Here is a 21,708-nt window from a genome sequence, read left to right on the forward strand (position 1 = left end):
ATGTGTGCTCTTATCTGAAGTACATGGAAAGGAGAAAAAAAGGGGAATTCAAATTTTTTGCCTTTCCTTATTCCACAAATTGACAAAGGGAGCTCCACAATTTAGGGTTATTTCATACCGCTTTTCTAAGAGTTTGTCTTCTATAGGTCATATAATAAAGTATATTAGATATTGGTGTAAAGGCCTTAGTGACCTCTGTCATTATGAAAGTCATACATTGTTTTCGATTGATGCTGTACTACTCAGATGAAACACAAGACTATGAACATAGACAATGAACACAGTAAAGAACTTAAAGCATCATAAGAATCAAGAGTAAAGAAATAAAATGTTTAGAAAAACACAGAAAAATACAAAAATAAGAATAAAGAATGAAACAAAGCAAAACAAATGATGAGACTGAGCCAGACAACTAGCCATGAATATGCTCACAACTCTATCTAGTCTTTGTGAGTATTGTCTTTTTTTTAAACACAGGTTAGCAGACAATAAGCATGCACTGCAATTATGAACTTAATTTGAATAGAGGCACACACAAATACATGCCCTTACATGTATCACTAAACTGGTTCTTTCAGATTTCTTTGAAATCACTGAAATGATTTTGGTTTTTGGTTATGTTTTTTATCTTTTGCCCACAATCAACTATAATCTTATTCTAATTAAGTTCTAAAGATTAAAACCCTGCTTGCTTGACAACAAATTTGCCCAGATTTGGGAGACGTCCAATTGAGAAGAATGTGTTGGGTTTGTTTGAGTGGAATCATTATTAAGGGTAAAGTGCTTTTTAAAATGCAACAAACATAAAACATTCTTGGTCTGGACACACTGTTAGACGATGAAAAAGCGTGTTTTGTCTGTTTGAGTCAATCATTGGGGGAAGTGTCTTGTTTATTGACACAAATATTGGTGACGACACACAGAAAACGCATTTTTAGGTGGGATTGAACCGGCAACCTTTCAGTAAACCTCTTTGACGGGTACCACTCTAACTGATAGATTTTCCTTCAAAGTTGATGATCTGTCTTATATAACACTAGGACTTGAATAACCATCATTAAACGTAGAGGTTACACTGCCAAGAAGGTTTTGTCATATTGGGTGACTTGCCCAACGGCAGCTGGAACATGGTGGCTCTTGCCCAATAGGTCAAAATGGTACAAGAAGATCACAGTTATGTATTTGCACTCCACCCTTATTACTTTAACAATGGTGGGTGGAGAGCTACCAAAGATTTGACGCATTGTATTGTGTTGTTGACAATGCCTGTGCGCTATTAAAAAAAAAGAATGTGGATTTAATGGAGTGAGGCCAATATGCCGTCACATTTCTATGTGTCATCTTCGTTTTTAACTATGTGTTTTGTTCGTATAGCGTCAGCAGCCAGTATATATAGAGAGTCCTGTGTCAATCAGCAGTCAGAACAGGTGAAGCAGCGAACAGAACAAGAGGGATCTTACTGGAACTTGAATCATCAAATATCTAAAAACATTTTTTAACATTCGAGGATTAGCAGAAGTTATTAAAACTCGTTTTTAACATTTTTAACAAGAGGAGTCACTGCACATTTTAATTCCTTCAATCACTTTATTGGGTGAGTTTTTTTTTTTGTTTTACATGTTTCCAAAAGTGTTGTTTTTAATATGAATATCGTCTGAATAACGCTTTTTTAAATTGATTTCCTAGGTCAGAAAATCAGAAAAATGAGAGTCATGTCGATTACTGGGCTTTTCCTAATTTTGTCAGGTAAATACTTCCACGTACATTCATGTTACAATTAGTGTTCACAAAATAACTGAAGTTTCTTCCAAAATGGTACGACAACAGTTGCAAAATTGGGCATGCCGTTTGGAACTAAAGAAGACGATCATCATTACACTGTAAACTACTGTGTCAATGAAAAGTATAACACCGAACTCGAAAACGAGAATGGCGACGTATTCAAAGCTTTTGAAACGAAACATGTGGCTTGGGTGAGAGCTTTTCTTTGTTTTGTCTAGAAAATTCTTAACATATATTAATTATTCACTGTTAATCTTTTCTTGTTGTGTTCAATCCACAGTGCGAGGGTCGTTTAGAAAGCTATACCAAGATGGGAAATACTGCCAACTGTGATTTAAAACAAACAGGGTAAATATATTGAATTTAAAACTGTTGCTTATTTTGTTGGTGTATTTATGCATCGTTGTTATAAGACTTAAAAAAAATATTATAACAATGAATGAAAAATTAAATGATTGTATGATCATTTCTAATCCAGGACAGACGGAAAGTGTTCACCAGAAACTGAGAAATTTCAGGTGGAGTTGCAGATCGTATTTCCGGCGTCCATTAATGTACAGGATCTTCCATCTGGCACCAAGATTAAGGAAATTCTAAGAGACACCAGTGCTTCACCACCAGCTCCTTCAAACGTTGACGTCAATACAATCAGTCTATCAGGTAAATTGGCACAAAATGGTTTTAATTTGATTTTCTTTTCAATATTAACACAATCACATTTTCACCTCAGAGGATCCAACAGAAACTCTTTCGAAGGTTTATAAGATTGATTGCTGGGTTCATAATGCTGACAGTCAAGGAACAACGCAGACAGATGCTGAAGATTGGGTAAGAAAACATTTGCTTCCCCAATAATTTTGGATCTGTTTGCATCTTAACCATTTCTCATATGACCTGTGTTCAATTCATAGTGCAGAAAAGCTTGTTCAGGTTTGGACAACTTCAAGGACTGCAAAAACGTAGTAATTGGGTACGAAAGATTTTTATTCTGGAGAAAAAGTTTCTTTCTTATTTACTGTATTTTCAATGCATTACTCTAGTTTCAGTGTGTTAGTATAACTAGGCTATTTTGAGCATCACATTTTTCTAATAATCTTTCTTTTTCCTTTATGCAGGGAAGAAAATGGAAACACTACGGCATCGTTTGATGTCATATTCACCGGACTTCAAGATGAAACTAAAGTAAAAGAGGCCTTAGATAAAACAACCCAATTTACTGTGAAAAAAATCGAAAAAGGTCAGTAAAATATGTATCCATTTCATACATTTGGCTTGTTTAATGGCTCAATTGTTGATATAACAAGATTCATGTTTTAAACTGAGCATTGGTGAACTTTTCAAAGTTCACTCTTTGTTTTCTTTTGCTCCAAAATGAGCGTCAAATCCTTGCATTAGGTCTGTATCATTGAACATTCAATGTGATCCAACACTATCGGTGAAATTAATTGATGAAAGGATCAGCGAAAAGTAACTGTTATGATATATGTGTTACAGCTACACTAGCCACGGGTTCAACAGTCGCACCTTCTACTACTAAAAAAACCAATTCAGGATCATCAAATATTGCAGCAGCGTCCCACACAACAGGTAAAAATATGAATTTGGGCATAAACTGGTTATGTTCTTTTTCTCATTTCAATCGATTGTTTTAAAAAAAACTACATATATATATATATATTATTGTTTCAGGTGTCCTGAGTCACAAGATCACCCTCCCCTCTGCTTTCTGCCTGATCGCTTTGTCATGGTTGATGACAAGACAACACTGTGGATGATTCTCTGAACATGTTGATGCATCAATGTATTCTAATTCAATGATTCCAATGACCTATGTAATGATTACATTCTTTTCATTTATGTCGCACCTTATACAGCCATTGGTCCAGACAAGCTTTTTAGGTTAATAATACAGTAAAAAAAAATTGGTTCTGAAAAGACCACTACAATAGGTATTTAAGAAATTTACAGTATTTAAGAAATGTTATTGGCATATGCATCATTTTAATGTGTGGGACCGAATATTGACTCCATGAAGGCGACATCATCATTTTAAATGTATTTATTCTTGCGTGTGGTATTTATATGCACTATATTTATTAAATTACTATTCTGTAAGTGTAATCTGTTCTGAAATTCATTCAATGGATCAAATAAATCATTTCCGTCAATTCGCTGCCTCTTGAGTTTTTGTCAATCAAAATTGTTGGTACCCTTTGGTTAATAAAAGAAAAAGTCACATTGGTCACAGAAAACGAGTTGGATTTGACATAAGTAATAATAAATAAAAATCCTATGAAATGTATCCAATCAAATTCAGGGATTGGTTTTCAATCATGCTTGACTAGAATTGTCACAAAAAAAAGAATTTAACAACAAAACAATACACAGTATTATAAAACACTAGGACTTGAATAACCATCATTAAATTTAGAGGTTTCACACCCAAGAAGGGTTTGTCATATTGGGTGACTTGACAAAGGCAGCTGGAAGATGGTGGCTCTTGCCCGATAGGTCAAAATTGTACAAGAAGATCACAGTTATGTATTTGCACTCCACCCTTATTACTTTAACAATGGTGGGTGGAGTGCTTCCAAATATTTGACGCTTTGTATTGTGTTGTTGACAATGCCTGTGCGCTATTAAAAAAAAGAATGTGTATTTTATGGAGTGAGGCCAATATGCTGTCACATTTCTATGTGTCATCTTCTTTAACTATGTGTTTTGTTCGTATAGCGTCAGCAGCCAGCATATATAGTATAGAGTCCTGTGTCAATCAGCAGTCAGAACAGGTGAAGCAGCGAACAGAACAAGAGGGATCTTACTGGAACTTGAATCATCAAATATCTAAAAACATTTTTTAACATTCGAGGATTAGCAGAAGTTATTAAAACTCGTTTTTAACATTTTTAACAAGAGGAGTCACTGCACATTTTAATTCCTTCAATAACTTTATTGGGTGAGTTTTTTTTTTTTTTACATGTTTCCAAAAGTGTTGTTTTTAATATGAATATCGCCTGAATAACGCTTATTTTAATGGATTTCCTAGGTCAGAAAATCAGAAAAACGAGTCATGTCGATTACTGGGCTTTTCCTAATTTTGTCAGGTAAATACTTCCATGTAAATTCATGTAACAATTAGTGTTCACAAAATAACTGAAGTTTCTTCCAAAATGGTACGACAACAGTTGCAAAATTGGGCATGCCGTTTGGAACTAAAGAAGACGATCATCATTACACTTTAAACTACTGTGTCAATGAAAAGTATAACACCGAACTCGAAAACGAGAATGGCGACGTATTCAAAGCTTTTGAAACGAAACATGTGGCTTGGGTGAGAGCTTTTCTTTGTTTTGTCTAGAAAATTCTTAACATATATTAATTATTCACTGTTAATCTTTTCTTGTTGTGTTCAATCCACAGTGCGAGGGTCGTTTAGAAAGCTATACCAAGATAGGAAATACTGCCAAATGTGATTTAAAACAAACAGGGTAAATATATTGAATTTAAAACTGCTGCTTATTTTGTTGGTGTATTTATGCATCGTTATTATAAGACTTAATAAAATAATTGAATGAAAAATTAAATGATTGTATGATCATTTCTAATCCAGGACAGACGGAAAGTGTTCACCAGAAACTGAGAAATTTCAGGTGGAGTTGGAGATTAAATTTCCGGCGTCCATTAATGTACAGGATCTTCCATCTGGCAGCAAGATTAAGGAAATTTTAAGAGACACCACTGCTTCACCACCAGCTCCTTCTAACGTTGACGTCAATACAATCAGTCTATCAGGTAAATTGGCACAAAATGGTTTTAATTTGATTTTCTTTTCAATATTAACACAATCACATTTTCACCTCAGAGGATCCAACAGAAACTCTTTCGAAGGTTTATAAGATTGATTGCTGGGTTCATAATGCTGACAGTCAAGGAACAACGCAGACAGATGTTGAAGATTGGGTAAGAAAACATTTGCTTCCCCAATAATTTTGGATCTGTTTGCATCTTAACCATTTCTCATATGACCTGTGTTCAATTCATAGTGCAGAAAAGCTTGTTCAGGTTTCGACAACTTCAAGGACTGCAAAAACGTAGTAATTGGGTACGAAAGATTTTTATTCTGGAGAAAAAGTTTCTTTCTTATTTACTGTATTTTCAATGCATTACTCTAGTGCAGTGGTTCTTAACCTGGGTTCGATCGAACCCTAGGGGTTCGGTGAGTCGGTCTCAGGGGTTCGGCAGAGCCTCCGCCGCTGAGGTCCGGACACACCCGAATTATCGTGTTAAATTCGTGATGACACGCCCAGCTGGGCCATCACTGGCTGCAGATGATCACGCTTCACTGTTTGGCCAATCCGTGCTGCGGGGAATTTAGTCCTCAGTAGTCAACGTGCGACTGTCGTGGTAGTACGTCGTGTGATTTCTTTGTTCATATTTAAATCCAAACTCACTATGTCGGGAAAAAGAGGAAAGTGGTCGGACAAATATGTACAACATGGATTCACATGTATCACGGAATGTGATGGGAGTGAGCGTCATATCTGCATGATTTGCAACGCCAAGTTGAGCACCGGTGTAGCTACAATATCGTGTCCACTTCCTACTTGATGACGTCACACGCTTCATATGCAAACTCAAATGTTTGTATTTCATTGTACAGTTGTGTGTTATTATTAGTTAAACAGCTACAGCCAATCAGAGGCTTCGTCACATGTAGCGCAGACACTTCCTGTTAGCGTCAAAGTCACATGATCGTCAGACCAGGAAATGAAAGAAAGTGATTATGTTGACGAAGATCGTCTTCTTGTAAATATAAATGTTTTATGTGGTGAAAAGTATCATGTAAACGTTTTGTTGACGTTTCTTTAACCCATAACAAATATTTTTTTGACGTTTGCATATGAAGCGTGCGATGTCATTACATAGGAAGTGGGGGACGATATTGTACCTACACCGGGAAAACTGAAGTAACACTTATTGTAGCTGCGTGGAGACGGGGAATACAAGAAATCTTATTTTATTTTTCACTAAAGAGAGGTTCGGTGATTTCGCATATGAAACTGGTGGGGTTCGGTACCTCCAACAAGATTAAGAACCACTGCTCTAGTGTCAGTGTGTTAGTATAACTAGGCTATTTTGAGCATCACATTTTTCTAATAATCTTTCTTTTTCCTTTATGCAGTGAAGAAGATGGAAACCCCGTGGCATTGTTTGATGTCATATTCACCGGACTTCAAGATGAAACTAAAGTAAAAGAGGCCTTAGATAAAACAACCCAATTAACTGTGAAAACAATCGAAAAAGGTCAGTAAAATATGTATTCATTTCATACATTTGGCTTGTTTAATGGCTCAATTGTTGATATAACAAGATTCATGTTTTAAACTGAGCATTGGTGAACTTTTCAAAGTTCACTCTTTGTTTTCTTTTGCTCTAAAATGAGCGTCAAATCCTTGCATTAGGTCTGTATCATTGAACATTCAATGTGATCCAACACTATCGGTGAAATTAATTGATGAAAGGATCAGCGAAAAGTAACTGTTATGATATATGTGTTACAGCTACACTAGCCACGGGTTCAACAGTCGCACCTTCTACTACTAAAAAACCCAGTTCAGGATCATCAAATATTGCAGCAGCGTCCCACACAACAGGTAAAAATATGAATTTGGGCATAAACTGGTTATGTTCTTTTTCTCATTTCAATCAATTTAAAAAAAACTACATATATATATATATCATTGTTTCAGGTGTCCTGAGTCACAAGATCACCCTCCCCTCTGCTTTCTGCCTGATCGCTTTGTCATGGTTGATGACAAGACAACACTGTGGATGATTCTCTGAACATGTTGATGCATCAATGTATTCTAATTCAATGATTCCAATGACCTATGTAATGATTACATTCTTTTCATTTATGTCGCACCTTATACAGCCATTGGTCCAGACAAGCTTTTTAGGTTAATAATACAGTAAAAAAAAATGGTTCTGAAAAGACCACTACAATAGGTATTTAAGAAATTTACAGTATTTAAGAAATGTTATTGGCATATGCATCATTATAATGTGTGGGACCGAATATTGACTCCATGAAGGCGACATCATCATTTTAAATGTGCTTATTCTTGCTTCTGGTATTTATATGCACTATATTTATTAAATTACTATTCTGTAAGTGTAATCTGTTCTGAAATTCATTCAATACACCAAATAAATAATTTCCGTCAATTCGCTGCCTCTTGAGTTTTCTGTCAATCAAAATTGTTGGTACCCTTTGGTTAATGAAAGAAAAAGTCACATTGGTCACAGAAAACAACTTGGATTTGACATAAGTAATAATAAATAAAAATCCTATGAAATGTTCAGGGATTGGTTTTCAATCATGCTTCACTAGAATTGTCACAAAAAAAATAATTGAACAACAAAACAATACACAGTTAAAAATACATACAAATGTCCATGGTAGTTTCACTAGAATTGATTATTTCCTGGTGGACTCAAAATTAATTTCTAAAGTGTCCAGCTCAAAATATAATAACATAATAATATCCGACCACGCTCCAGCTACAATGAAAATTGACTTTAAACTACCAGCTCGCTCTTACAATTGGAAATTTCACCCCTCACTGAACACTGACAAATCTTTTCTTGAATATATCTCAATCCAAATTTCAGACTTCTTCCTTTTTAACGATAATGATTCAGTCTCCGAAGGAACTTTGTGGGAGACATTTAAAGTGGTAATGCGTGGACATATTATTTCATATCAGTCAAAACAGAAAAAGGAGAGATGTAAACGTTATAAAGAAATTGAATCTGAACTTGGGACACTGCAGTCTGATTATCTTAACACAACATCTGAAAACACCCTAGATGCAATGCACAAATTAAAATATGAATATCATACGATATCTGCAGAACAAGTAAAAAACTATATACACAAACTAAAACAAAAGCATTTTGAACTGAGTGAGAAAGCTCATACACTCCTCGCCAGGCAGCTGAAAGGTGTGCAAGCAGACAGGGCTATCCATAAGATTTCCTCTGCTGCGGGAGAATTGATCACAAACCCAAAGTCAATCAACAAGTGTTTCCGGGACTATTACTCTGACTTATATTCATCTAAGACAAAGGCCTCTGTTGATGACATCGATGCTTTTTTAAACAAGCTTGATATTCCCAGACTTGGTAACGATGCTCGTCAGGAATTAGAATCTGAGATCTCATTGGATGAAATCAAAGCGGCTATCCGCTCGTTTCCCAGTGGGAAGGCATGTGGTCCGGATGGGTTTGGGATTGAATTTTATAAAGCAAACATAGATGCAGTCTCACCCTTGTTACTGAGGATGATAAAGAGTTCGGTTCGGTAAAGACCAACATCTTCCCAAACTCTATCTATGAGGCAAACATCTGTTTACTCCTCAAAAAAGACAGAGATGCAACAAAGGTGTCTTCTTATCGTCCCCTGAGCCTCTTAAACAGCGACCAGAAGATAATTGCCAAAGTTTTGTCTTCTCGGTTATCAAAGCACATCTGCAATCTAATTCATCCTGACCAAACTGGATTCATTCCTGGCCGCTATCCTGTCTCAAATACTCGGCGTCTTCTAAATATCATGTACTCATCAGAAAAACCACAGTCAGCAGTAATATCATTGGATGCACAACAGGCCTTCGATCAAGTAGAGTGGACATTTATGTTTGGAGTGCTGAGGAAGTTTGGATTTGGCGAAAAATGTATAACTATTTTAAAACTTCTCTATGCTCATCCTAAATCCTGTATCTTGACCAACTACGATAAATCCACTCCTTTCGATCTTAATCGAGGGACCAGACAAGGGTGTTGTATTTCTCCGATGCTCTTTGCTTTGGCACTGGAGCCCCTGGCTGTGGCGATCAGATCCTGTCCCCAAATATGTGGAATAGAATGTGGGAAGGTAACATCTAAAATTGGCCTTTATGCTGACGATGTGGTGTTGACAATTTCAAAATTAACAGAGTCTCTACCATCCCTTCTTGATCTCATTAAAGAGTTTGGCCAGCTTTCTGGATTTACCATTAATTATGACAAAAGCACTTTGATGCCCCTCTCGAAGGACTTGGATCCAGATTATTTGACTAAATTGCCCTTCAAAATCAGTTCAGATTATTTTACTTATCTTGGTGTCAATGTCACAAGACAACCCAAGTTTTTGTTTAAATTCAATTTTTTAAATTTGATTAATGCATTAAAAAATAAAATAAACAAATGGAAGCTCCTGCCACTGTCGCTTGTTGGTCGGGTTAACATTATTGAGATGACTATACTTCCCAAATGTAGCTATCTCTTTCAAAATGTGCCTATTTTTCTCACTTCCTCATTTTTTAAGACAATTGACTCAATCAATATTTGGAATTACAAACCTCCTCGCATAAGTAAGGCACATCTCCAGAAATCCAAGGCAGATGGGGGTCTTGCTCTTCCAGTGCTCAGACACTATTACTGGGCATGCAATGCTAGAAACTGGATCTTTTGGAATCAATTTTCATCTGGGTTAAATCCAAATGACGCATCTGCCCCCTCATGGCCTCTTATGGAAACTAACATCACACTTTCTCATTTCAATACTTCTCCCTTTTCTATCTTACTCTCAAATGCTATTCCTCAGCTCAGAGTTCTAAAAAATGATTTCATCTTATTCAATTCCTTTAAAATATTTAAACAAATTAAAAATGTCCTAAACCTGTCAGAACACTCTGTTTATACACCTATTTGCCATAACACTTATTTTAAACCAGGACAGATGGATCCAGTGTTCAGTGAGTGGTCTGAGCGAGGTTTATGTTTCTTCAAAGATTTGTATTTTAGCGGTAGATTTGCTTCTTTTGCTCAATTGCAGTCAAAGTTCAATTTGCCGAACTCTCACTGGTTCAGATATCTTCAAATCCGGAACTTTGTCAGCAAATCATTTCAGTCTTTCGAGCGTTTGCCAAAAGAACATACTTTTCATCATACAATGAGGAAATCCTCCACCTCAAACCATTTAATTTCAATACTTGTGTCTCTATTTTACAAGGCGGTCCCTTCGTCGCACATTAAAGAGTCGTGGGAAAAAGATTTGGGCGAGAAAATATCAGACGATGTGTGGACGAGGGGATTGAGCCGGATTAAACTCTGTTCGATAAATGCAAGGCTTCAATTAATTCAATTTAAGGTCGCTCATAGACTCCACTATTCCAAAACAAGGCTAAACAGAATCTTCCCTGCCATTCCATCCTCATGTGATCGCTGTTCAACGTCAGAGGGTTCACTCGGACATATGTTCTGGTCTTGCTGCAGGTTAAGAACTTATTGGTTGAAGTTTTTCAATTTTTTCTCTAAAGCATACAAGGTGAATGTGATCCAGACCGGTGCTTTGGTTGTTTTGGGATGTTCTGAATAAACCTCTAATCTATCCAGCACTCAGCAACAAGCTCTAGCTTTCTCTCTGGTTGTTGCAAAGAGAGTGATCCTGAGTGAATGGAAATCACCATCTCCACCTTCCTTCAAAAAATGGCTCAATGATATGGTTTCTCTCCTGTATCTGGAACAAATTAGATACACAATGTCTAATTTACACTTGAAATTTGTCAAGATCTGGGGACCGTTTCTGGACCTTATCAGGAAATGACAATGAAGCATATGCCACCTATTGTTGCTGTTCCTCTAGAGGGAGTTTTGTGAGCTCTCTGACCTCCTTGTAAATACTTTTTTTTTTTTTTTTCTGCAGCATTAACATTTTTTTTTTTTTTTCTTTTGTGGTCTGGCACTTGGTTTTTCTTGTTTTGATGTTTCTTATTGTCCTGTTGGTTTTATTTTTTCTGTCTTTTACATATATAATATAATTTACTATATATATATATATATATATATATATATATATATATATATATATATATATATATATATATATATATATATATATATATTTATATATATATATATATATATATATTTATATATATATATATATTTTGTTTGTTTGTTTGTTACTCTGTACTGTTTTTTTTTCTCTGAAATGAAAATAAAATTTGTAAAAAAAAATAAAAATAAAAAAATACATACAAATTAAAAATAACTTTAAAAGGCCAAGACAACAGTATGACAAATACGGCAGCCCCGAGATAATTAAGAAGTAGCCTAAACATGGACATTATGATGAAGGACTTATTGAGACAATATACAACATTGAGCAATGCAAGCAGCTGATGTCTCCCTCTGTCTGTACCAGAACCGCTGTGTGGCATTATGAGGTCCTGACAATGTCATAAAAAACACAAACAAGAGACAGACACAATATTTGTGTTATTACAGCCTGAATAATAATTATTGTAGTTGTTGCTTGTATCTGTATTTTTATTAATCCTAGAAACAACATAACGTGTACTTTTGCTTGGATGATGTCATTGTTGTGCTGTTATCTCTCCTTCAAGTCCTTCAAGAAACACAAAAATGACATTTTAAACAAATGTCTCACGTAGTTTGCAAGTTTATTTGGACTCATTAGCAGTGTGACTCCCATCCACTCCGAATTATGCTCAAAGCAACTCTGCATAAGGCCGTTTATTGAGCGTCGAAAACTACATTAAAAAAAAATCAAAACAAGAGATAGAAGTACAAACATTCTCATTTCATACCTGCGGCGGTCATGCATTTAACACGCAAACGTAAACACGATAATGACAAAGTTAAAAATATAGAATCACTTTACCTCATTGGCCGCCTCGATGGGATCAATGATAAAGTTGAGTAAATCCACACCAACAAGAAAAGATATGCAAATGTTTTTATGTAAAAAAAAAAAAAAACGATTTTTGATTAGAGTAAAAGTTATCGTTAGCATCTTTGCAAAAATGACAAACAATTTACACTCGTATTTATTAAAAAAAAAACTTTAATCCATGCTCTTTCTTGCCCCCATCCTTCACAATGGTCGTACATTTGTGTAGTTTCTGGGTAAATCCATTATACATGTTTGTTTCAACTCGGACCTCCCTTGTTTTTAAGCTGACCCTCCGTCATACCCTTAGCCCTTCATCCAACAGAGAATTGTGACACCCCTCTGTCTCACAGGCACAGACGGAAAAATGCATCTGGCACAGAATGTCTTGAATCTGCAGGGTACAATAAAATCTCAAGACTATCAAGCGATTATAGAGAGAAATGTGCTGCCCAGTTTCAGAAACCTTATTCTCAGTCACAGGTCATGGGACTTGCAACAGGTTAATGAACCAAAACACACAGTTAAAAACAGCCAAATATGGCTAAGAGGAAAACATTGGACTATTATAAAGTGGCCTTCAATAGGAACTCACTAGTTGTGGGTTGATGGGGCCTCATGAGGCAGCTGATAGTGTATCATGATTCAGTTCAAAAGACCACCCGATGGCACCCTTAGTGAAAATGATGCCAGGTTTCATTGAATTAGTAGATCAGAGCCAATTATTATAAACCAGAGAGCACCATCTAGTGGCTATTAAAGGTATCAGCACTGCATTAATTAACAACCCATGCAGTATCCTGACAGCATATCAGCCCTTCACTAGAACTAACCTTAATCATATTGCACATCTTTGGAAGAAATAACCCTTTAAACATGAAATGACTGGAGCAGTTTGCTCATGGAGAGTGGGCCATTGAGGTAAGGTAAGGTAAAACGTTATTGATCCCTCAGGAGGTCTCCTTCGGGAAATTGTTTACAGTTGACAGTTGACAGTTACAGGAATAATTTTATTGCCTCAAAATATTAAATTAAGGGTATAATCAGTTTTGTCGAGGCCTGTTTCATGATTATTGTTTAAATAATTCCGTTGAGGCATAGTTTATGAGGAAAGGTCTGACTTTATTTGGTTCAATTTCATGGAGTTTTAATATATTATTACTTTTGTCAGATTGAAGTTATTTCCGTGACCATTGTTTCTTTCATTAACCAAAGGGTACCAACGATAGTGTTGTTCAAATCCCAAAAAAAGAAAAATGATTCTAGATGAATTCAAGGTTTTAAATATAACAGATAGCTTTAGAAATGTCCTTCATTGCACTATAAGATTACATGTAATTAGCTTATATGTCGTAACATCACACAACTTGCAGTGATGCGTTGACGAGGATGATACAATGTTTTCAGTTGGCATTCTTGGTTTGGAAATAACGTAAGGTTCGATTATATTTGTGGTTTAGAGCAAGGATTATAAAGCAGAGTGTGCCATCAAGTGGCCTTTGAAAACAAGGACAGTGTTTTGAGAATAAGAAGATGCCTGGTTTAGAATAAAAAGAGCAATACATTAAATTTAGTTATTATACTGATTAATCAGATTTCATGTCATGCTAACAGGAATGAATGAAGTGTGTTTGTATATATACAAAAACATATAATCATGCAGTTCATGGTTACTAAAGTGGTTAGAAATGCGAGTCAACTGGACTGTGTAGAGGTCTATATAAACGCTTCACGTCTTATCCGAGAAATAACCTCTCAAGTGAGCTGGAGTTAAGAGCCAGTATTTGTTTTTCTATTGCTTTTTTTCATCTTATTGTGTTCCTTTATTCTGTCCTGAAGCCACAAAAAAATCCTGTGTTTGTGTTCTGATTTGGATTCCAATACCCTGCCAGGGGCAGGAACGGAGAGCTTGGGCTAAAACCCATCAGAGTGCTAGCCCTGGTGAGAGTCATTACCACCTAGAGAGGGTCACACCTCACAAGTCCAGTGAGGTGTGACCCTCAAATGATTCCAGTTGTGGAATTTTGGAGACCTTTCCTAGAGCTCAACACTGCATTGTAAGTGGTTGAGAGAGTATGCCTGAGACCCCCACCTCTGTTCAGAGAAGGATTCTCCAGCCTAGTGATAACGGTTTCCTGAACTCCTCCTGAATTCCATTGCTCCCTGCTCAGAAGTGTTTTTTCCCTCTCAAGTGGGGAATTTAAATTGGAAACAAATACGTTATATATATATATATATATATATATATATATATATATATATAATCTCAGTTTTAGATTTCCAGTAGGTGGTGTTTTTTTTTGTTTTTTTTAGAATCCCTTATTAGTCCCGCGAGGGGAAATTCAACCATTCACACATACTGATGTGAGTAGGCTGCACACTTGCGCCAAGTTCACCATCAGGAGCAATCAGGGTGAAGTGTCTTGCTCAGGGACACAACGACACAAGCTTGTCTGGAGCTGGGATTGAACCTGCAACCTTTTGGACTGCAGGCAACCACTCTACCATCTGAGCTATGTTCTTGGTATACCTATAAAGTATGGTTTAAATAAAATGTATTGTTTTTGCAAGGAAGAAAAAAAAATGCTACTACAAAATTGTTTTACTCTGAACATGTTAGAACACACAGTATGTGCCTCTGGAAGGTATGTACCTGCACCTTGTTATTCAAGTTAGTGGTTCAAAACAAACACACCCCAATAAAAATAAAAGGACAGGCTGAGACAGATAATTGCCAGTTTTGACGTAACAAGCAATTGTTCTAAATCTGGGCTGTTGTTTGTCCGAAGTTTATCCGTCTCATTTATGTATCTTTAATATATTTTCATATTGTGAAAAGCTCAAGTTTGTTAATCATAGCTCGTCACTATTTATATATAGAGAGAGAACAAGCTCAATAGAATTTTTCATGCATCATAGGATGCAACGAGTTTTAACTAAGGACAAATTGGTTTGACTCACCTACAGACTATGTTTTGGAAGGGTGTATTTGTTTCATCTTTGTTTTATGTATTGTGTGTTATTTTCCTCAGAGTCAGCCGACAATCACACTCTATGTAAGTACCTACTAAATTGGGTAGTCAGAAGACGGGAGGGTGTAAAAGACAATAAATGTAATTTTTTTTGTTTTTTTGAGCATTTAATTATTCCTTTATTCCTAATATATTATTGGTTAGTAAATATCTATCTCTTTGATCGCTATTGATATATACCTTTTAAGGAATTATGCTAGAGTAAATTTAAAGTAAATAGTGACAAGCAACAAGATGAAATAAAATTGCTAGAAATAGATTCAATTATTTTTTTCTTTTCAAAATCTGGATAATACAACTGTATTTTTTTACATTTTTAGGATTAAATAAGAATGGATTTTAAGTGGATATCATGTCTTTTCCTGATACTTTATGGTAAGTGTAAACACACACCAAGATTTGTTTTTCTTTCAACCCTTCTACCTGCGATCTTATGTGCCAGTGTATGAGTATTTGATAGTGTGTGAGATAGATCTTTCAAAATAATGTTTTTTAATTACAGAAGCTTAGAGCTGCCAAAAGGGTAGACACTGTGTGTGTCTATTTAGTCATTATAGCACGAGCACAGCATAAATCACTGCTGGACTTCTTACAACAGTGTATGTGAAGAATGGATTCAACACTTGGAAGATGAGCATGTAAGATGTTTTTATTATCATAAGCACTTGTTGTGCAATAATTTACTATTGCAGAAATAGTATTGCTATCATTATGCAAGTTTTTGCATGTTTCCGGTCAGTAACTTGTGCTACAACAGTGAAAAAGTTTTGCGGTTCTGTATAAGTTTGTTCCTGCGGTTTATGTGACCAGGTTGGATCTGAATTTGTACGTGAAGAAGAACGTTTTGTACAGTAACATCATGTGCTAGTTGAATATTATCAGAGTTTTCATATCGAGACAAGCGTTTATGTTTACATGATGCTCCAAGTCGACTGAATTCCTAAATCTATAATTCTTTCTCCAAAATAGAAACAATATGAATCTGGCCCTCTGATCTCCAAACGTCTCCACTCTAAATGTTTGTTTCTAAAGTTTTACTTCCTCCTCCTTGCTTCTCATTCCTCTGTCTCTCTTCCCTCTCAGTCTCATCAGAAATAATGGATCTAAAATAGTATAAATGATTTTACAGATCTAAGCTTGCAGTTCTAATATTGACATGTGACTTCAACACAAAAAACTAAAACATAGTAACAAAATAAAGTAAAAAAAAGTATGAAAACACAACAGGTTACTAGGCCATGCAACAGGAAGACTATCTGGAGGTGACACATTTGCGAAATACTCTTCTGACGTAGACCGTGCCACATTCATTTGGCGGCTTGGATCATCTCAAGATTCTTTCCGTAAAACGATGAACATTTCCAAAAAATCATTCAAACAAAGAGGACCTCATGCCTGTGATGTAGTTTCTATCTGAGTTGTGCAGTGAGGAAATAACATTTATTAGTTCCAGACACAAAGGCAGATCATTTTTGGAGCTGTCTTACAACAACATGACCAAATTGCTGTTATTTCTACACAATAAAACATGGAATGTTTCGAGATTGATTTGTTCCAATACTTTAAACTCTAATCCATCAAACGGGACCGCTTGCAGCAAAGTGAGGCAATCTCATGAAGCACAACATATAATAACTAAGAAAATATAGTGTTAATATGCACAACGAGGACTTATAATAATAAAACAACTTACATGGTTATTTTTTCCAAGCTTTGAATTCATTCTTCAGGCATTGTTATAAAAAATCCAGCAGTGATTTATCCAGTGCTCGCGCTGCAAATACTGAATAGTAGACAGTTTGATAGAAGATATGAGAGAGTTTGAGTTTGTTAGAAGATGTGAGAAAAACTTAATTCTGTCTCAAACGGACCCTCATACAACACCATTGCTCAAACAATTCCACTTACATTCCACATGTTCAACAGTAATCGAAACAGGATTTTGGTTCATTTTCGTATCGTACAAATGTTAATATAAAGTACAGTTATCTAACATCCATTTAAAAAGTCATACTACAAACTCCAATACACACTATCTTCTTACACCTGAACTCTCCTGACTAAGCTCTCTCATATACTGTACACACAGTTTAACCCCAATATAATATTGACAAAATATAACACATTTAAAGGTATTGAAATTTGTTTTTCGACACTGTTTTGGCTTGCAATTTACGCACCAGAACCTTTTAAAAAGTCTTTTGGTTTTTGGGATGAATACATAAATGGAATACAAGATAAAAAAAATATGAGTTTTGCAAAGGAGGCACACTAACACTTAAAAAACAGCTGCACCATTAAACAACATCTTTACACACAATTGCGGTGATCATGACATATTTTCCATTAACAAATTCTGTTCCAAAACAGGGGCACACACAACATCCACTGCTTCAACAACAGTTGCTGTGACAACGGACACACCAACGACTGCTGCTCAGACAACAACACTCTTGCCCACAACATCCACTGCTTCAACAACAGTCGATGTAACGACTAACACACCCACAACAGCTTCTCAGACAACAACACTCTTGCCCACAACATCCACTGCTTCAACAACAGTCGATGTAACGACTAACACACCCACAACAGCTTCTCAGACAACAACACTCTTGCCCACAACATCCACTGCTTCAACAACAGTCGATGTAACGACTAACACACCCACAACAGCTTCTCAGACTACAACAGTCTTGCCCACAACAACCACAGCTTCAACAACAGTTGCTGTGACAACGGACACACCCACAACTGTCGCTCAGACAACAACAGTCTTGCCCACAACATCCACTGCTTCATCAACAGTTGCTGTGACAACGAACAAACCCACAACTACTTCTCAGATTACAACTGTCTTGCCCACAACAACCACTGCTTCATCAACAATTGATGTAACAACTAACACACCAACAACTGTTGCTCAGACTACAACAGTCTTGCCCACAACAACTACTGCTTCAACAACAATTGATGTAACAACTAAGACACCAACAACTGTTGCTCAGACTTCAACAGTCTTGCCCACAACAACCACTGCTTCAACAACAGTGGATGTAACAACTAACACACCCACAACTGTTGCTCGGACAACAACAGTCTTGCCTACAATATCCACTGCTTCATCAACAGTTGCTCTGACAACGGACACACCAACGACTGCTGCTCAGACAACAACAGTCTTGCCCACAACAACCACTGCTTCAACAACAATTGCTGTGACAACGGACACACCCACGACTGCTTCTCAGACTACAACAGTCTTGCCCACAACATCCACTGCTTCAACAACAGTTGCTTTGACCACGGACACACCCACAACTGCTTCTCAGACTACAACAGTCTTGCCCACAACAACCACTGCTTCATCAACAGTTGATGTAACAACTAACACACCAACAACTGTTGCTCAGACTACAACAGTCTTGCCCACAACAACCACTGCTTCAACAACAATTGATGTAACAACTAACACACCAACAACTGTTGCTCAGACTACAACAGTCTTGCCCACAACATCCACTGCTTCAACAACAGTTGATGTAACAACTAACACACCAACAACTGTTGCTCAGACTACAACAGTCTTGCCCACAACAACCACTGCTTCAACAACAATTGATGTAACAACTAACACACCAACAACTGTTGCTCAGACTACAACAGTCTTGCCCACAACATCCACTGCTTCAACAACAATTGATGTAAAAACTAAGACACCAACAACTGTTGCTCAGACTACAACAGTCTTGCCCACAACATCCACTGCTTCAACAACAGTGGATGTAACAACTAACACACCCACAACTGTTGCTCAGACAACAACAGTATTGCCCACAACAACCACTGCTTCAACAACAGTGGATGTAACAACTAACACACCCACAACAGCATCTCAGACGTCAACAGTTTTGCCCACAACAACCACTGCTTCAACAACAGTGGATGTAACAACTAACACACCCACAACTGTTGCTCAGACTACAACAGTCTTGCCCACAACAACCACTGCTTCAACAACAGTTGATGTAACAACTAACACACCCACAACTGTTGCTCGGACAACAACAGTCTTGCCTACAACATCCACTGCTTCATCAACAGTTGCTCTGACAACGGACACACCAACGACTGCTGCTCGGACAACAACAGTCTTGCCCACAACAACCACTGCTTCAACAACAGTTGCTGTGACAACGGACACACCCACGACTGCTTCTCAGACTACAACAGTCTTGCCTACAACATCCACTGCTTCAACAACAGTTGCTTTGACCACGGACACACCCACGACTGCTTCTCAGACTACAACAGTCTTGCCCACAACAACCACTGCTTCAACAACAATTGATGTAACAACTAAGACACCAACAACTGTTGCTCAGACTACAACAGTCTTGCCCACAACAACCACTGCTTCAACAACAGTGGATGTAACAACTAACACACCCACAACTGTTGCTCAGACAACAACAGCCTTCCCCACAACAACCACTGCTTCAACAACAGTGGATGTAACAACTAACACACCCACAACTGTTGCTCAGACTACAACAGTCTTGCCCACAACAACCACTGCTTCAACAACAGTTGATGTAACAACTAACACACCCACTACAGCATCTCAGACTTCAACAGTCTTGCCCACAACAACCACTGCTTCAACAACAGTTAATGTAAAAACTAACACACCCACAACTGTTGCTCAGACTACAACAGTCTTGCCCACAACAACCACTGCTTCAACAACAGTTGATGTAACAACTAACACACCCACTACAGCATCTCAGACTTCAACAGTCTTGCCCACAACAACCACTGCTTCAACAACAATTGATGTAACAACTAAGACACCAACAACTGTTGCTCAGACTACAACAGTCTTGCCCACAACAACCACTGCTTCAACAACAATTGATGTAACAACTAAGACACCCACAACTGTTGCTCAGACTACAACAGTCTTGCCCACAACAACCACTGCTTCAACAACAGTTGATGTAACAACTAACACACCCACTACAGCATCTCAGACTTCAACAGTCTTGCCCACAACAACCACTGCTTCAACAACAGTTAATGTAAAAACTAACACACCCACAACTGTTGCTCAGACTACAACAGTCTTGCCCACAACAACCACTGCTTCAACAACAATTGATGTAACAACTAACACACCAACAACTGTTGCTCAGACTACAACAGTCTTGCCCACAACAACCACTGCTTCAACAACAATTGATGTAACAACTAAGACACCAACAACTGTTGCTCAGACTACAACAGTCTTGCCCACAACAACCACTGCTTCAACAACAATTGATGTAACAACTAAGACACCAACAACTGTTGCTCAGACTACAACAGTCTTGCCCACAACAACCACTGCTTCAACAACAATTGATGTAACAACTAAGACACCCACAACTGTTGCTCAGACTACAACAGTCTTGCCCACAACAACCACTGCTTCAACAACAGTTGATGTAACAACTAACACACCCACTACAGCATCTCAGACTTCAACAGTCTTGCCCACAACAACCACTGCTTCAACAACAGTTAATGTAAAAACTAACACACCCACAACTGTTGCTCAGACTACAACAGTCTTTCCCACAACAACCACTGCTTCAACAACAGTGGATGTAACAGCTAACACACCCACAACAGCATCTCAGATGTCAACAGTCTTGCCCACAACAACCACTGCTTCAACAACAGTTGATGTAAAAACTAACACACCCACAACTGTTGCTCAGACTACAACAGTCTTGCCCACAACAACCACTGCTTCAACAACAGTTTATGTAAAAACTAACACACCCACAACTGTTGCTCAGACTACAACAGTCTTGCCCACAACAACCACTGCTTCAACAACAATTGATGTAACAACTAACACACCAACAACTGTTGCTCAGACTACAACAGTCTTGCCCACAACAACCACTGCTTCAACAACAATTGATGTAACAACTAAGACACCAACAACTGTTGCTCAGACTACAACAGTCTTGCCCACAACAACCACTGCTTCAACAACAATTGATGTAACAACTAAGACACCCACAACTGTTGCTCAGACAACAACAGTCTTGCCCACAACAACCACTGCTTCAACAACAGTGGATGTAACAACTAACACACCCACAA

At 37.2% G+C, this 21,708-nt stretch overlaps 1 protein-coding gene across 1 annotated transcript; it reads left to right on the top strand.

Moving 5' to 3' along the window:
- The first annotated feature begins 1,466 nt into the window (after window positions 1-1,466).
- On the top strand, window positions 1,467-3,932 carry LOC148082321 (uncharacterized). Its single transcript, XM_087788163.1, has 10 exons — window positions 1,467-1,594; window positions 1,687-1,746; window positions 1,828-1,973; window positions 2,063-2,130; window positions 2,261-2,442; window positions 2,513-2,610; window positions 2,694-2,752; window positions 2,898-3,019; window positions 3,277-3,369; window positions 3,472-3,932. The coding sequence occupies exons 2-10, from the start codon at window positions 1,704-1,706 to the stop codon at window positions 3,555-3,557; spliced, it is 897 nt and encodes a 298-aa protein (XP_087644289.1). The 5' UTR covers window positions 1,467-1,594; window positions 1,687-1,703; the 3' UTR covers window positions 3,558-3,932.
- The last annotated feature ends 17,776 nt before the right edge of the window (window positions 3,933-21,708 follow it).

This window comes from Callionymus lyra, chromosome 4 (assembly GCF_982586985.1).
Source record: "Callionymus lyra chromosome 4, fCalLyr1.hap1.1, whole genome shotgun sequence".
In the NCBI taxonomy this organism is placed as follows: domain Eukaryota; kingdom Metazoa; phylum Chordata; class Actinopteri; order Syngnathiformes; family Callionymidae; genus Callionymus; species Callionymus lyra.

Coding starts and splice junctions, on each gene's coding strand:
- LOC148082321 (XM_087788163.1), top strand. CDS start 1,704: ATGAGAGTCATGTCGATTACTGGGCTTTTCCTAATTTTGTCAG. Junction 1,747..1,827: donor GCTTTTCCTAATTTTGTCAG/GTAAATACTTCC, acceptor GTACGACAACAG/TTGCAAAATTGGGCATGCCG. Junction 2,443..2,512: donor CAATACAATCAGTCTATCAG/GTAAATTGGCAC, acceptor TTTTCACCTCAG/AGGATCCAACAGAAACTCTT.